The sequence below is a fragment of the Bos indicus genome, chromosome 3 (assembly GCF_029378745.1).
Source record: "Bos indicus isolate NIAB-ARS_2022 breed Sahiwal x Tharparkar chromosome 3, NIAB-ARS_B.indTharparkar_mat_pri_1.0, whole genome shotgun sequence".
Taxonomy (NCBI): Eukaryota; Metazoa; Chordata; class Mammalia; order Artiodactyla; family Bovidae; genus Bos; species Bos indicus.
This window is the reverse complement of record NC_091762.1, coordinates 24,099,925-24,113,248: the sequence shown is the minus strand read 5'-3', so window position 1 is coordinate 24,113,248 and position 13,324 is coordinate 24,099,925. Positions and strand designations below refer to the sequence as shown.

Sequence of the window (13,324 nt, the reverse complement as noted above, 5' to 3'; positions counted from 1 at the left end):
CTACTACAGTGTATCAGCAGTTTCTATTCTGGCATCTCTGCACTCCTTGAGGAAGTCTACCCTCTCCAAAGCTGCACAATTCTGTCTGCCCCGTGGAAACCCAGAGCTGTCAAAATCATTGTCACTTCTGATGAGAGCACCTCTGGCTCCAAATTCCTGCTTCTGCTGACTTAGTTCATTTTATGAGTTATTTACGCATCCCTCACCTGCCGTTCCTGTCACCTATCATCAACACCAGGGGCTTCCCTGGTGGTTCAGTAGTCAGGGGTATTCACTGCACACAAACTGACTTTTCAAAAGGCTGAAATACTGCTTTTATGTTTTTTACCATCCCATTTTGCCATGGCTGTTTTCAAAGAGGACACAAGCACAGGCTCACAAAACAATTCCCAATGTAATCAGAATTACGTGATATGTTCTGTATATATAACATTTTATCAGGGTGAGGGCAAGGGTCAAGGCTTGTTTCTATCCCCATGGTGGGGTGGTGACTGGGGTTTCAGAGAAATGAGCTTTTAAACTACATTTTGTTTTTTTTGTTTTTTTTTAGGTTGCCGATCGGTTGCTGAGATCAATCAGGACCTGATCCAGTTCTCCAGGTTGTAAAGAAAGACAGCCGATGGCCTGACTGCAGAGTTTGCCCATAGGAGGAAGACAAAATCATAGGGTGTGTGATGCCCTCTTGCCTCAGTCCCATCCTGGCCAGCAGTTTATCCCTGCACCCTCAACCACTCCACCCCAAATCCCTCATCTTCCTCAAATATGCCAATGCCCTTCTTTGCCTCACCGCCTTGTATATGTTGCTGTCTTGCCTGAAATCCTCCTCTGAAAGCAGAGATCTTAAAAGAGCAGATCAGCAATGGCTGAAATAACTAGTGATTACAACTATTTGAATATACTATGTTTCTATGAAATAACTATGGAAATCTGTACCCAAGAACAGAAGAGCTATACCTATAAAATATTCCTCAACAAAAATCATACTCCTATCTGTAGACAACAGAGAAATAATATAGTTAAAAACATAAGCTTTGGAGTCATACAGACACAGGATTGCCAGGTCTGTTACTGACAAGCTGTGAGACTTGGGAATGTTTTTTGATCTCTGTTCTTCCATGTCTTTGTGTATAAAATGAGGTTTATAATACCTACCCTATTAGGTTGGGAGAAAGATTGAGGGAGATACCATACATAAAGTTCAGAGCACAATGCTTAGCCCCTAAGTTTAAGAAAGAGTAGTTTTTGGACTTCCATGGTGGTCCAGTGGTTAAGACTTCACCTTCTAATATAGGGGGTGTGGATTCAAGCTATGGTGGGGGAATTAAGTTCCCACATGCTGCAGGATGTGGCCAAAAATTAAAATACATAAATAAAACTTGAAAAAATCCCTCTTAAAAAATAAAGAGCTATTAGCTTTTATGATTATTATTGGGCAAATTCCTATTTATCTTTTAAGATCTTGTTCAAATATCACCTATTCTTACCTGGCTACTTGCTAAAGGTTTCCTATTGTGCTTTGCACATTATACTATTACAATCCTTATTATAATGTGTTATGTTTATTGGTCTCTCTCCATAAATAGACTTTACATGTCTCTGAGCAAGAAACTATATGCTTGGTACTGGGTTTGGCATATAGCAGCATCTCAATAAACATTTGTAGGATGGATAGATGAGTGGATGGACTGAAAAGGGTGAAAGGAGAGATGGGAAAATGAATAAATGCCCTATCAGAGTAAAAACTCCCCAGACCAGCAGTCAGCAAGAATAGACTTCTAGAGCAGGGGCGCTTGGCTAAATAAGATCTGACACTTGAAGACATTAAGGAAGTTAAGGATAAATTCCCGATATCCTAAATAAATATTGATAATTTCATAACTGGTGTTCATGTTCTATCTTGGTCCTTGTTATAGACTGTTTCCTATACAACAGTCATTGACTTTTTTAAGTACAAGCAAATCCTGCTAGTTTAGAGCCTAATTCAGTCGCTCAGTCATGCCTTACTCTTTGCAACCCCATGGACTGCAGCATCCCAGCCTTCCTTGTCCATCACCAACTCCCAGAGCTTGCTCAAACTCCATTGAGTTGGAGTCCATTGAGTTGATGATGTCCATTAAGTTTGTGTCCATTGAGTTGGTGTCCATTAAGTTGGTGATGCCATCCAACCATCTCATTCTCTGTTGTCCCCTTCTCATGCTTTCAATCTTTCCCAGCATCGGGGTCTTTTCTAATGAATGGGCTCTTCGTATCAGGTGGCCAAAGTATTGGAGCTTCAGCCTCAGCATCAGTCCCTCTAATGATTATTCAGGACTGATTTCCTTTAGGAATGACTGGTTTGATTTCCTTGCAGTCCAAGGGACACTCAAGAGTTTTCTCCAACAACATAGTTTGAAAGCATCAGTTCTTTGGTGCTCAGGTTTCTTTATGGCCCAACTCTCATACCCATACGTGACTACTGGAAAAACCATAGCTTTGACTAGACAAAACTTTGTTGGCAAAGTAATGTCTCTGCTTTTTAATACACCGTCTAGGTTTGTCATAGCTTTTCTTTCAAGGAGCAAGTGTCTTTTAATTTCATGGCTGCAGTCACCACCTGCAGTGATTTTGGAGCCCAAGAAAATAAAGTGTGTCACTGTTTCCATTGTTTCCCTATCTATCTGTCATGAAATGATGGGACTGGATGCCATGATCTCTGATAGGCAAATGCTATACCTCACCTGCTTAAGGCTTTTCTATGGCTTCCTATTCCATTCAGTATCAGTTCTACACTGAGCATCAGCTCTCCAGGAGATTGCATGATCTGGTTCTTCCCTCAGCCTTCACTCTCCCCTTCCCTCATCATGCCTTAGCCAAAATGCGTCCTTTCTATTCCTTTCTTTTTATTATTTCTAATTGGAGGATAATCACTTCACAATGGTTGGTTTCTGCTCCATGACAAAGTGAATCAGCTATAAATATACTCATATCCCCTCCCTCTTGAACCTCCCTCCCACCCACTCCCACCCCATCCCACTCATCTAGGTCATCACTGAGCACAAGGCTGAGCTCCCTGTGCTATATAGCAACTTCCCACTAGCTGTCTGTTTTACACATGGTAATGTATATATTTCAGTGCTGCTCTCTCAGTTCATCCCACCTTCTTCCCCCTCTGTGCCCACAAGTCCGTTCTCTACATCTGCATCTCTGTTTCTTAAATAAGTAAAACTCTGGACTTTCATCCTTGTTATTCCCTCTACATAAAATGTCCTTCCCCATCCTCTTCCCATGAATGGCTCTTTCCCTATAGTTAGATCTCAGCTTAGCTCAGATGGTAATCTGCCTTCAATCCAGGAGATCTGAGTTCAATCCTTGGGTTGGCAAGATTCAAGTTGGGAAGATTTCCCTGAAGAAGTGAATGGCAACCCACTCTAGTACTCTTGCCTGGAGAATCCCATGGACTGAGGAGTCTGGCAGGCTACAGTCCATGGGGTTGTAAAGAGTCAGACAAGACTGAGCGACTAACTACACTTAAGTGTCACCACCCCAATCAGATGAGAGTTCCCTGACAATCCCATCTAGAATAGTCTCTCCTTTACTCATCACATCACCCTGTGTTTTCCCCTCCCAGCACTTAATACAATTGGCAATTAACTTATCCTTTGTTTATTGCTCATCTGCACTACCACAGCACCCTTTATCAGCTGTGGTCACCTCTTCATTCCCAGAGCATGAACCAGGCCCAGCTCCATAGAAAGCTTTCAGTAAATATGTGTTAAATGAATTAATCCAAAAAGAAAAAGCTGGATCAAATTGTGTTGCCACATACGGAGAAATATAGTGGTCCCAGAGGGAATACAGTTAGTTAGCAACAGAAAGAAGCTGAATCAATCACAATCTAAGCCAACAGACTCAGAAAGTCTCCTATCATTCCTAGGCCGACACTTTTCTGCATGAACTCCTGCCTTAACAAAAGTCCTCTGTTGCCCAGCTTATTGCATATAAGCAAGATCAAGGGAACATTAGATAGCATGGGAAACACGGAAAGAGAAAGCAGTCCTGTGGTAGCCTCCCTGATCATAACTCTTGATGCTCTAACCATCTGCCTACCCAAAGGTATGGAGTATATGCCACCTACATATTTGTAAAGAGAAATTAAACTATGGTGGCATTAGAGAATCTTGTTTGCTTATACTGGGGTTTATTTAGAACCCAGAATACAGGAGATGTGAACACCCAGACTCCCAAATCATCGATTCCTTTGATTCTTCTCTGAATAAAAGATCTTTAAAGGGCAGATCAGCAATGACTGAAATAGCTCTATTTTTTGTACATCTACTATATCTTTATGACATAACTGTGGAAATTTGGACTCTGGACAGAGAGCTATCCACATAAAATATTCCCCAACAAAAATCATACTCCCTATCTATCAGACAGGGCAGAACAGATGAACCAGAATAAAGAAGGAAAGGAAAGTTACTGTAGTTAGAATACTGAAAGAGCAGTAACCTCTTTATAGAATTGTGGTCTTTGAAAAGAGGCCCAGGAGAGTGAGTTAGATGGCATTGTTAATGGGTTTTAAAAGGAAAAAGGTAATTGACTGTGACCCTTGTGCTAGACCCTATCTTTTTATTCAATTAAAAGTTAAAATTGGCTCCTACATTGTCAGGCTCATGGTCAGTTTGAGGCCAAGAGGGGGTCTTAATTTGGCAGCAAGAATAGGTGCTTGTGCTCAAAGTTTAGGGACATACCAAGGAAGGTCCATGTCCAAGGGCACCTGCCTGGCTGACACAGCAATCACCGTTGCACAGCTGCGGGACAGGAGGCCTAAATGACCATGGGTTTGAAGAAGGCCCTCAACACACAGATTGGAGAAGAAACATGTGGAAGGTTCACAGGACCTAAAAGGGTTATGCTGCAGGGGTGGTCACAGTGCAGACTAATTCCCACACTGCTGCGGGAATCTTCTGGAATTTTTTTTACTTTAGTTCACAGAGCCAAGACCAAAGACATGAGAGAACAGAAAAGCAAGAGAAAGCGTAAAACATTTGTGCTTGTGACCTAGGATGCTACAGGACCTAATGGCCCATTAAGTATGCCTGTTCTGTGTAGCACACTGACCTCCAGGACAGGTAGTAAAGAGAGAGTTTTCAGACAAGAGCTTTGGGGACTCTGAACACAAATTTAAATTGACTGTATCAGTCCTTGCGGGGCTTCCCGGGTGGCTCAGTTGTAAAGAATCCACCTGCCAATGCAGGAGATGAGGGTTCTATCCCTGGTTTGGGAATATCCCCAGGAGGGGGAAATGGCAACCCACTCCAGTATTCTTGCCGGGATAATCCCATGGACAGAGGAACCTGGGGTTGCAAAGTGTTGAACGTGACTGAGAAACCAAGCATGCTCATAGGCATCAGTTCTTGACCAATAAATGAGAAAGGAGAGACCTTCACTGCACTCATATTTTAGTTTTACTAGATAGATGTAGGCTTTCTCCATTAAGTGCTCAACCAACTAAAGAGATTAAAGTCTAAAAAATAATTTCTTACACAAGGGTCCCGAAGAACATGGACTCTGACAGTAGATAGGCTTTGGACAGACTCCTGAGAGAACTGGACAGCCCAGCCACATCATGTCTAGATGGACTTTGCTCTTCTCTGCCCTGTTCCTCAGCCCTCATATCCCTGTTGCCCATTACGACTCGGCATCGCATCCCCTGGGGCTTAGTGCACTTTCTAGAAATTCACTCTCTAGAATTCCACTTATAGATCACAGAACTATGCCTCAGATACCACTTGTTGAAGTCTCTTCCAATTTGTGTTAAGTCTGTGACTCTGGTCTCATGATTCTCTTATGTCAGAAGCCAAATGAGAATATCACAGTACCACACTGTCCTTTGTGGTCTAAAAGAATAAATAGGCAGCCTTGACAGTAAGGTTTGACACCAGAGAAATCACTGGTAAGAGAACATCCACTTCCCTAGCCACCTCACCACAACCTCATAAATCAAATTTTTTATTTTCATGCTAAGATTATCTTGCTGGCTGATGAACATGCAGTAAAATTAGCCAAGTTTCTCTGTAATAACTGTACTTATTACAGGGTATGCTGTCTACTACCCCTTCTAAGTAGGCATGATGGCCAGGAAGTCTCTTCTGTCCTGAAATCACCGCTGGGATCTTGACTGAGTCATCCAGTTTGGGGTAAGAGAGAAATAAATCATAATAGCATATGGCATGAAGGTAATTTGGTGTGCAGATAATGGAGTTAGCTTACTTTATGAGAGAATCTGATGTAAGTTCTCCCTGGGCACTTCTACTTGGGTGATAACTGTACTCTTTTTTGGTCCTGGACACATGTATGTGTTATTTTTTGAGTTGCTTTTCCTTCTGGACTCAGAGGGATGGATCTAAGATTCAAAGGGATATGGGCAAAGATGTTATAAAGAGAGTGTCCAATGAACCAGAAGTGTGGACAACAGAATGGCCTCAGTTACATGGAGGGATACATATGAAACATCAGAAGGCACTTCTTGGCCTCTAAAGATGTCCCATGTGCCTGCGTATTCACTCTCTTCAGTTGTGTCCAACTCTTTGCGACCCTACAGACGTAGCCCACCAGACTCCTCTGTCCATGGAATTCTCCAGGCAAGAATACTGGAGTGGGTTGCCATGCCCTCCTTCAGTGGATCTTCCCAACCCAAGGACTGAATCTGCATCTCTTATGTTTCCTGCATTGCAGGTGGGTTCTTTCCCATGAGCGCTACTTGGGAAGCCCAAAGATGTCACACACTAGAATGCATTTGTAAAGAAGGCAGAGAAATCCTCCCCACTAGAAAGTTTCAACAATTGAACAGAACACTGAGTATGTAAAAGAAATGTGTTCTGATAAAGAGGATAAGCTTTTGAGTCACTCCAAGGTCAGGCTATCTGGATTCAGATTCTGACTCTACTATCTTCAAGACTCTTAGCAAGACCCAAAACATCTTTTGCTTCTTCTACTAAATAATAATACCAATCTCCTTGGATTCTCACTGTGAAAATTAAACACTATAGGGGACTTCTGATTCCCAATATAAGATATAGGGAGCTTGGAAGTTGCTAGTCCATCCCAAAAACAAGCAAAATGTTGAACAAACTGAAACATCGACAGCTCCTCTAGTTCCTTCAGAAAAATGAAGTCACAGGGCACACCACTGCCCCTCAGATTGGAAGAACTAACAGATACAGAGAACTATAATTTGTCTGAGCAGAAATCCATGAGCAGAAGCCTCCATGAAAACCAGCCCTGACATTAGAAAACCTGAACTGTAACTGATGAATAGCTGGAGGCTCATAGTGGACAAATCTGAGAATTCAAAATCCAGGCGGAAACAGTCAGGGGAGACTCTGCCCCATACTTTTGTTTTACCAACAGGAGCTCTACTAGGTTCTCACAGTGAATACCAGAGAAAAATCCCACAGAGCTTCCACTGGGAGGGGGGAGTAACCATTTTGAAGTACTCCGGTGAATTCTGTTCTTTTTTTTTTTTTTTTTTAATATTTATTATTTATTTATTTGGCTGCAGTGGGTCGTAGTTGCGGCATGTAGGATCTAGTTCCCTGACCAGGGATCAAACCTGGGCCCCTTTCATTGGGAGCCTGGAGTCTTAGCCACTAGACCACCAGGGAAGTCCCAATAGTATGTTCTGTTCTTATCTAGGCCTGCCCTCAAGAGGGACTTCCCAGATGGCGCAGTGGTAAAGAACCTGCCAATGGAGGAGCCCAGGAGATGTGGCTGGATCCCTAGGTCAGGAAGATACCCTGGAGGAAGAAATGGCAAAACACTCCAGTATTCTTGCTGATTTAATCCCACAGACAGAGGAGCCTGGCAGACTATAGTCCATGGGGGTCGCAAAGAGTTGGACATGACTGGGTGACTGAACATGAGCATGCCCTCAAGAGAAACCACTTTACCAGACCCTCACGGACTAGGATTTTATCACAACCTAACCAAATTGTTGTTGTTGTTCAATCTCTCAGTCATGTCTGACTCTTGGTGACCTCATGGACTGCAGCACACCAGACTTCCCTGTCCAACACCATTTCTCAGAGCTTGCTCAAACTCATGTCCATTGAGTTGGTGATGCCATCCAACCATCTCATTCTCTGTCGTCCCCTTCTCCTCCTGCCTTCAACCTTTCCCAGCACCAGAGTCTTTTCTAATGAGTCAGCTCTTCGCATCAGGTGGCCAAAGTATTGGCACTTCAGCTTCAGCATCAGTCCTTCCAATGAATATTCAGGGATGATTTCCTTTAGGACGAACTGGTTTGATCTCCTTGCAGTCCAAGGGACTCTCAAGAGTCTTCTCCAACAACACAACTCAAAAGCATCAATTCTTTGGCGCTCAGTCTTCTTTATGGTCCAACTCTCACACCCATACAGGATTACTGGAAAAACCGTAGCTTTGACTAGGTGGACCTTTATTGGCAAAGTAATGTCTCTGCTTTTTAATATGCTATCTAGGTTTGCCATAGCTTTTCTTCCGAGGAGCAAGTGTCTTTTAATTTCATGGCTGCAGTCACCATCTGCAGTGATTTCGGAGCCCAAGAAAATAAAGTGTGTCACTGTTTCCACTGTTTCCTTATATATTTGCCATGAAGTGATAGGACCGGATGCCATGATCTTAGTTTTTTGAAACCAATTTGGGAGATGGGAAATACCCAACTCCAGCCCCCTCTAGCCACCCGGTCCCACTTAAGGGGGCAAGGAGGGACCAAGAAGCACTGGTGAAATTCACAGTCCATGGTTACAGGCTCACCAAAAGACTAAGACTAACCATAGGACTAGAAAACACTTTCCCTATCACAGACCTTACCAGCACATCACTATAGGCCTATTGACTGGAGTTCCTCTTACCCAGTACATCATGTCTGGCTTTACTCTTGAATAACAATGAACAATTCCATTTCCATTTGTCACTAATGCCAAATTCAAAGGTTTCTGTAAACAGGAGTAACTACATATATGCATGGACATCAAGAACTGGCAGGGCTTCCCATTGGTGGTCCAATGGATAAGAATCTCCCTTGCAGTGCAAGGGATGCCAGTTTGATGCCTGGTTCAGGAAGGTTCCACATGCCTCGGAGCAACTAAGCCCGTATGCCACAACTACCAAGCCTGTGCTCTAGAGCCTGAGAGCCAAAGCTACTGAGCCCATGTGCCTACAACTACAGAAGCCCAGGTGCCCTAGAGCCTGTGCTCCACAACAACAGAAGCCACTGCAATGAGAAGCCCGTGCAGGAACGAAGACCCAGCACAGCCAGAAGTAAATAAACGAATAATAAAAAAGAAGCCTACTACTCTCTTGAACAGGTTCTATTTAGAGACAGACCGCTTTTCTCTCTAAAGGGCCAGATGGTAAAATTTAAGCACTGCAGACCATACAGTCTGTTGCATCTACTTAAGTCTGATGTCATAGCATGAAAGCTACAAGTATCGGATATTAAGTAGAGCAGACAAACTGTTCTCATACTCCTTCTCCCTTTGCCTATCTGGTACCCCTCCTTGTTATCATATACTTAGGGTATATTTACACTGGGTTCTGTGTTGAGCTATTGGTACTGAATTTAGAAGGGTTAATGCATTTTTTCAATGATGTGGTACATTTCATGGGACTGTTTAGAGGAAAGTTTTCACTAATCAAATATGTTTAATGATTGTTAACAGTCCTGTCAAGTGTCTAGAAAGAGTGGCTCAGCTAGACTAGATAAGGCTACAGGTTTGGCAGACGCTTAACCTTTTAAATCAATGGGCCTGCAGGGAGTGGGTGAGCCTTTCCTCTGCACTCTTGACCTGTTTACACTCCTTACGCTGCCTACCCTCTGCTGGCTCCAGGAGGCAAAACACATACCTTGCGACATTATTACAAACTGTCCATCTCCTGCCTCTTACAAAATCAACCAACACAGCATAGAACATGGGGTATGAATCTGAACTAGCACATTCTACTTAAAATCGTGGATTTCCAGGGAGTATCACACACCAGCCAGTGGCTATACTCAGACAGACCATAACATGTGTACCTGGCATGTGGTTTAGAAGGACTGCAATGTTTCCTTCTATTGCTAATGCGCCTGTCACCTTTTCTCTGTCTCCATATCACTACTTGAGAGTGAGTTACCATCCTTTGTCTTACACTTCCAAACTCCTTTCCCAATGGATTTCTCTGAGTCTTCTTAGCTTACACTAATCTGTTCTACACACAGGAGCCAAAGTGACCTTTTAAAAATGTAATTCTCATCATGCCACTGCATGACTCAGATTTCTTTTTTGACTTCACATTGCTCTTAGGAGAAAGCCAAAATCATTATCACGACTTCAAGACTATGCATGTCAAGGCCCAGCTCACCTTGACAACCTCATCTAATTCCACCCTCTCCCAGATTCTTGTGTTTCAGACACACACTTGTATTGTTCAGTTCCTTGAACTAACTCTCCATATATACTAACTCTCCATTCCTTTTTCTATTTACCCACTGATGGACATTTAGATTATTTGCATATCTTGTTTATTGTAGATAATGGTGCAATGAACATGGGGGAATGCATAAATCTTTTCAAGTTAGTGTTTTCATTTTCTTTGGATAAACACCCAAAAGTGGAACTGATGGATCATATGGTAGTTCTATTTTTAGTTTTTCAAGGAGCCTCCATACTGTTTTCTGTAGTGGGTGCAATTTACATGCCCACAAATAATACACAGTGGAGGGTTCCCTGTTCTCCATATCCTTACCAACACTTGTTATTTCTTATGATATGATAGATATTAACCCAGCTATATAAATACTTCCTTTAAGCATCAATGGTCTAAATACACCAAATAAGATTTAAAAAACAGAGACTGTCAGAGTGGATCTAAAAACAAGACCCAGTGTTTTTTTGTAGTCGCTCTATTGACGTCATCTGTTTTGCAACATACTCCAATTAGAATTTCGAAATCCATGGAAATTGATCTTACCAACTTACTTATGAACTCCACGTTGTCAAAACCAATGGTCAATTGTTTTCTTCATTGCACTTGATGCTTCAGCAACATCCAACACAGTCGACCACATTTTCCTTCTTTAAGTACTTCCCTCATGTCATTTTCCTAACGTCATACTCTCCTGATTTTCCTCCTGCCTTACTCCACTCCTGCTCCATCACCTTAGCTGGCTCGTCCTCCTCTGTTCAACCTCTATATGTTGTTAAGTTTTTCCCGGGTTTCAGTTCTGAGGCTTTTCCTTGTATCCACAAGCATTCTTTCCGTATAGTATCTCACCTAACCCTGTGGCTTAAAAAATTATCATATGCTTTCTCTTTCCAAATTTGCCTCTCTAGAACTGTGGCACAAGGAACTTAATTGTCCTAAGTGGCCCAGGACTTTCACAACTTATCCAGGTAAAGGAATTCCCTCTTCCCAGCATGAGAGACTGTACCATGAATAGATCCCTTGGAAACAGTGACTTCTTCCCAAAGAGAGAGAAACACTTCCTATGAGCCCCACGGACTCCAGGTGCTGGGCAGTTGTCTTTCCCATACAACTCTTTTTCAAAATTTATTATTTTTAATTGGTATTTTTTTATTTTTTAAATATTTATTTATTTATTTTATTTGTCTACACCATATCTTAGTTGCTGCATATGGGATCTTCTGTCTTCCTTGTGGCAGGCAGGATCTTTAGTTGCAGCATGTGGGATCTAGTTTCCTGATCAGGGACCGAACCCAGGCCCCCTGTATTGGGAGCACAGGGTCTTAGCCACTGGACCATCAGGGAAGTCCCCTCATATAACTTATAAATAGCTGGCACTCCAAATTCAGACTGCTTGGCACCAACAGGATGTATTTTCCTCTACTGATTAGCCTGCTTTCTTGTGCTAATGGGATATCAAAAAAAAAAAATCGAATAAAGGAAGCTTGTGTCCCCACACTAGAATACAGACCCATACTGCAGGCCTGGCAGTTTCCTGAACATTCATGCATCAATCAGTGTAGGGTAGAAGGATGGGGGACTCATGCCCTCTGTTCCTTTGCTGACCTTAGGCCTTTGTGAGTGTCCCTGATACAGCATATTATTCAACCCATGCTGCGTCATATTGAGGAGTTCTTCCCAAACTCCAATGCCAACTGGGGGTAACCCAGATGGGCCTGGCCTTACTTAACAGGCTCTGACCTTCCCTGAACAGGTACAAATCTCAGTCTTGAAGGGGATGGAGGACAGTCCAGTTGTCCCAGAGTCATTTGTTTAAAGGCTATCATTTTCTCCCACTGAAGTTACTCGACATCTTTTCAACTGACCATCTGAACTAGACCATTAACTCACACCACATGCAAAAACCCCCTCAAAATCGATCATAGACATAAATGTAAAGGCTAAAACCATACACTTCTTAGAAGAAAAAATAGATTAAAAATCTTCATGACCTCCCGACATTGAGTTAGACAAAAACACGAGTGGTAAAAGAAAAAAAATGGAAAAATGGGACTTAATCAAAATTAAAAATATTTATTCTTCAAAAGACATTATCAATATCATTTTTCTAGATTCCATACATATGCATTAATATACTATATTTGCTTTTCTCTTTCTGACTTCACTCTGAATTACAGGTTCTAGGTTCACCCACCTCACTAGAACTGACTCAAATTCATTCTTTTTTATGGCTGAGTAATATTCCATTGTATATATGTACCACATCTTCCTTATCCATTCATCAGTCAATGGACATCTAGGTTGCTTCTGTGTCCTGGCTATTGTAAACAGTGCTGCTATAAACACTGGGGCACATGTGTCTTTTTGGATTATGGTTTTCTCAGAGTATATGCCCAGTAGTGGAGTTGCTGTGTCATACGGTAGATTTATTCCTAGTTTTTTAAGGAATCTCCATACATTTCTCCATAATGGCTGTCTCAGTTTACATTTCCACTGACAGTGTAGAAGGGTTCCGTTTTCCCCATATTCTCTCCAGCATTTGCAGGGAAGGAAAGGAGACTTAGATGTAGAGAATGGACTGTGGACACAGTTGGGAGGGAGAGAGCGACAAGAGCGGAGAAAGCAGCATCAACATACACACTATCAGGTGTAAGACAGACAACTGGTGAGAAGTTTCTGTAGAGCACAGGGAGCACAGTCTGACACTCTGTGACGACCTGGAGGGATGGGATCGGGGGAGGGGGGAGACTAGGGAGGGAAGGGGTGTATGTGTCATTATGCATGATTTGCACTGTTATATGGCAGGAACCAACACAAAATTGTAAAAAAAAAAAATGCTTTAAGTATTAAAACAAAAGACATTATCAATAACATGATAAGATAAATTATAGACTTG

General features: G+C 42.3%; 1 protein-coding gene across 5 annotated transcripts in view; it reads left to right on the top strand.

Moving 5' to 3' along the window:
- Positions 1 to 8,587, top strand: part of HAO2 (hydroxyacid oxidase 2) — a 37,944-nt gene extending 29,357 nt beyond the window's left edge. For 4 of the 5 annotated variants that reach the window (XM_019956714.2, XM_019956715.2, XM_019956718.2 and 1 more), the window contains one exon: positions 551 to 1,878. In XM_019956714.2, coding sequence (XP_019812273.2) covers positions 551 to 606 — 56 coding nt within the window. In that variant the 3' untranslated portion in view covers positions 607 to 1,878. Of the gene's footprint in view, positions 1 to 550; positions 1,879 to 6,078; positions 6,180 to 6,583; positions 6,718 to 7,677 lie in introns of those variants that run through there. The other variant, XR_011565712.1, reaches the window with a different exon arrangement.
- The last annotated feature ends 4,737 nt before the right edge of the window (positions 8,588 to 13,324 follow it).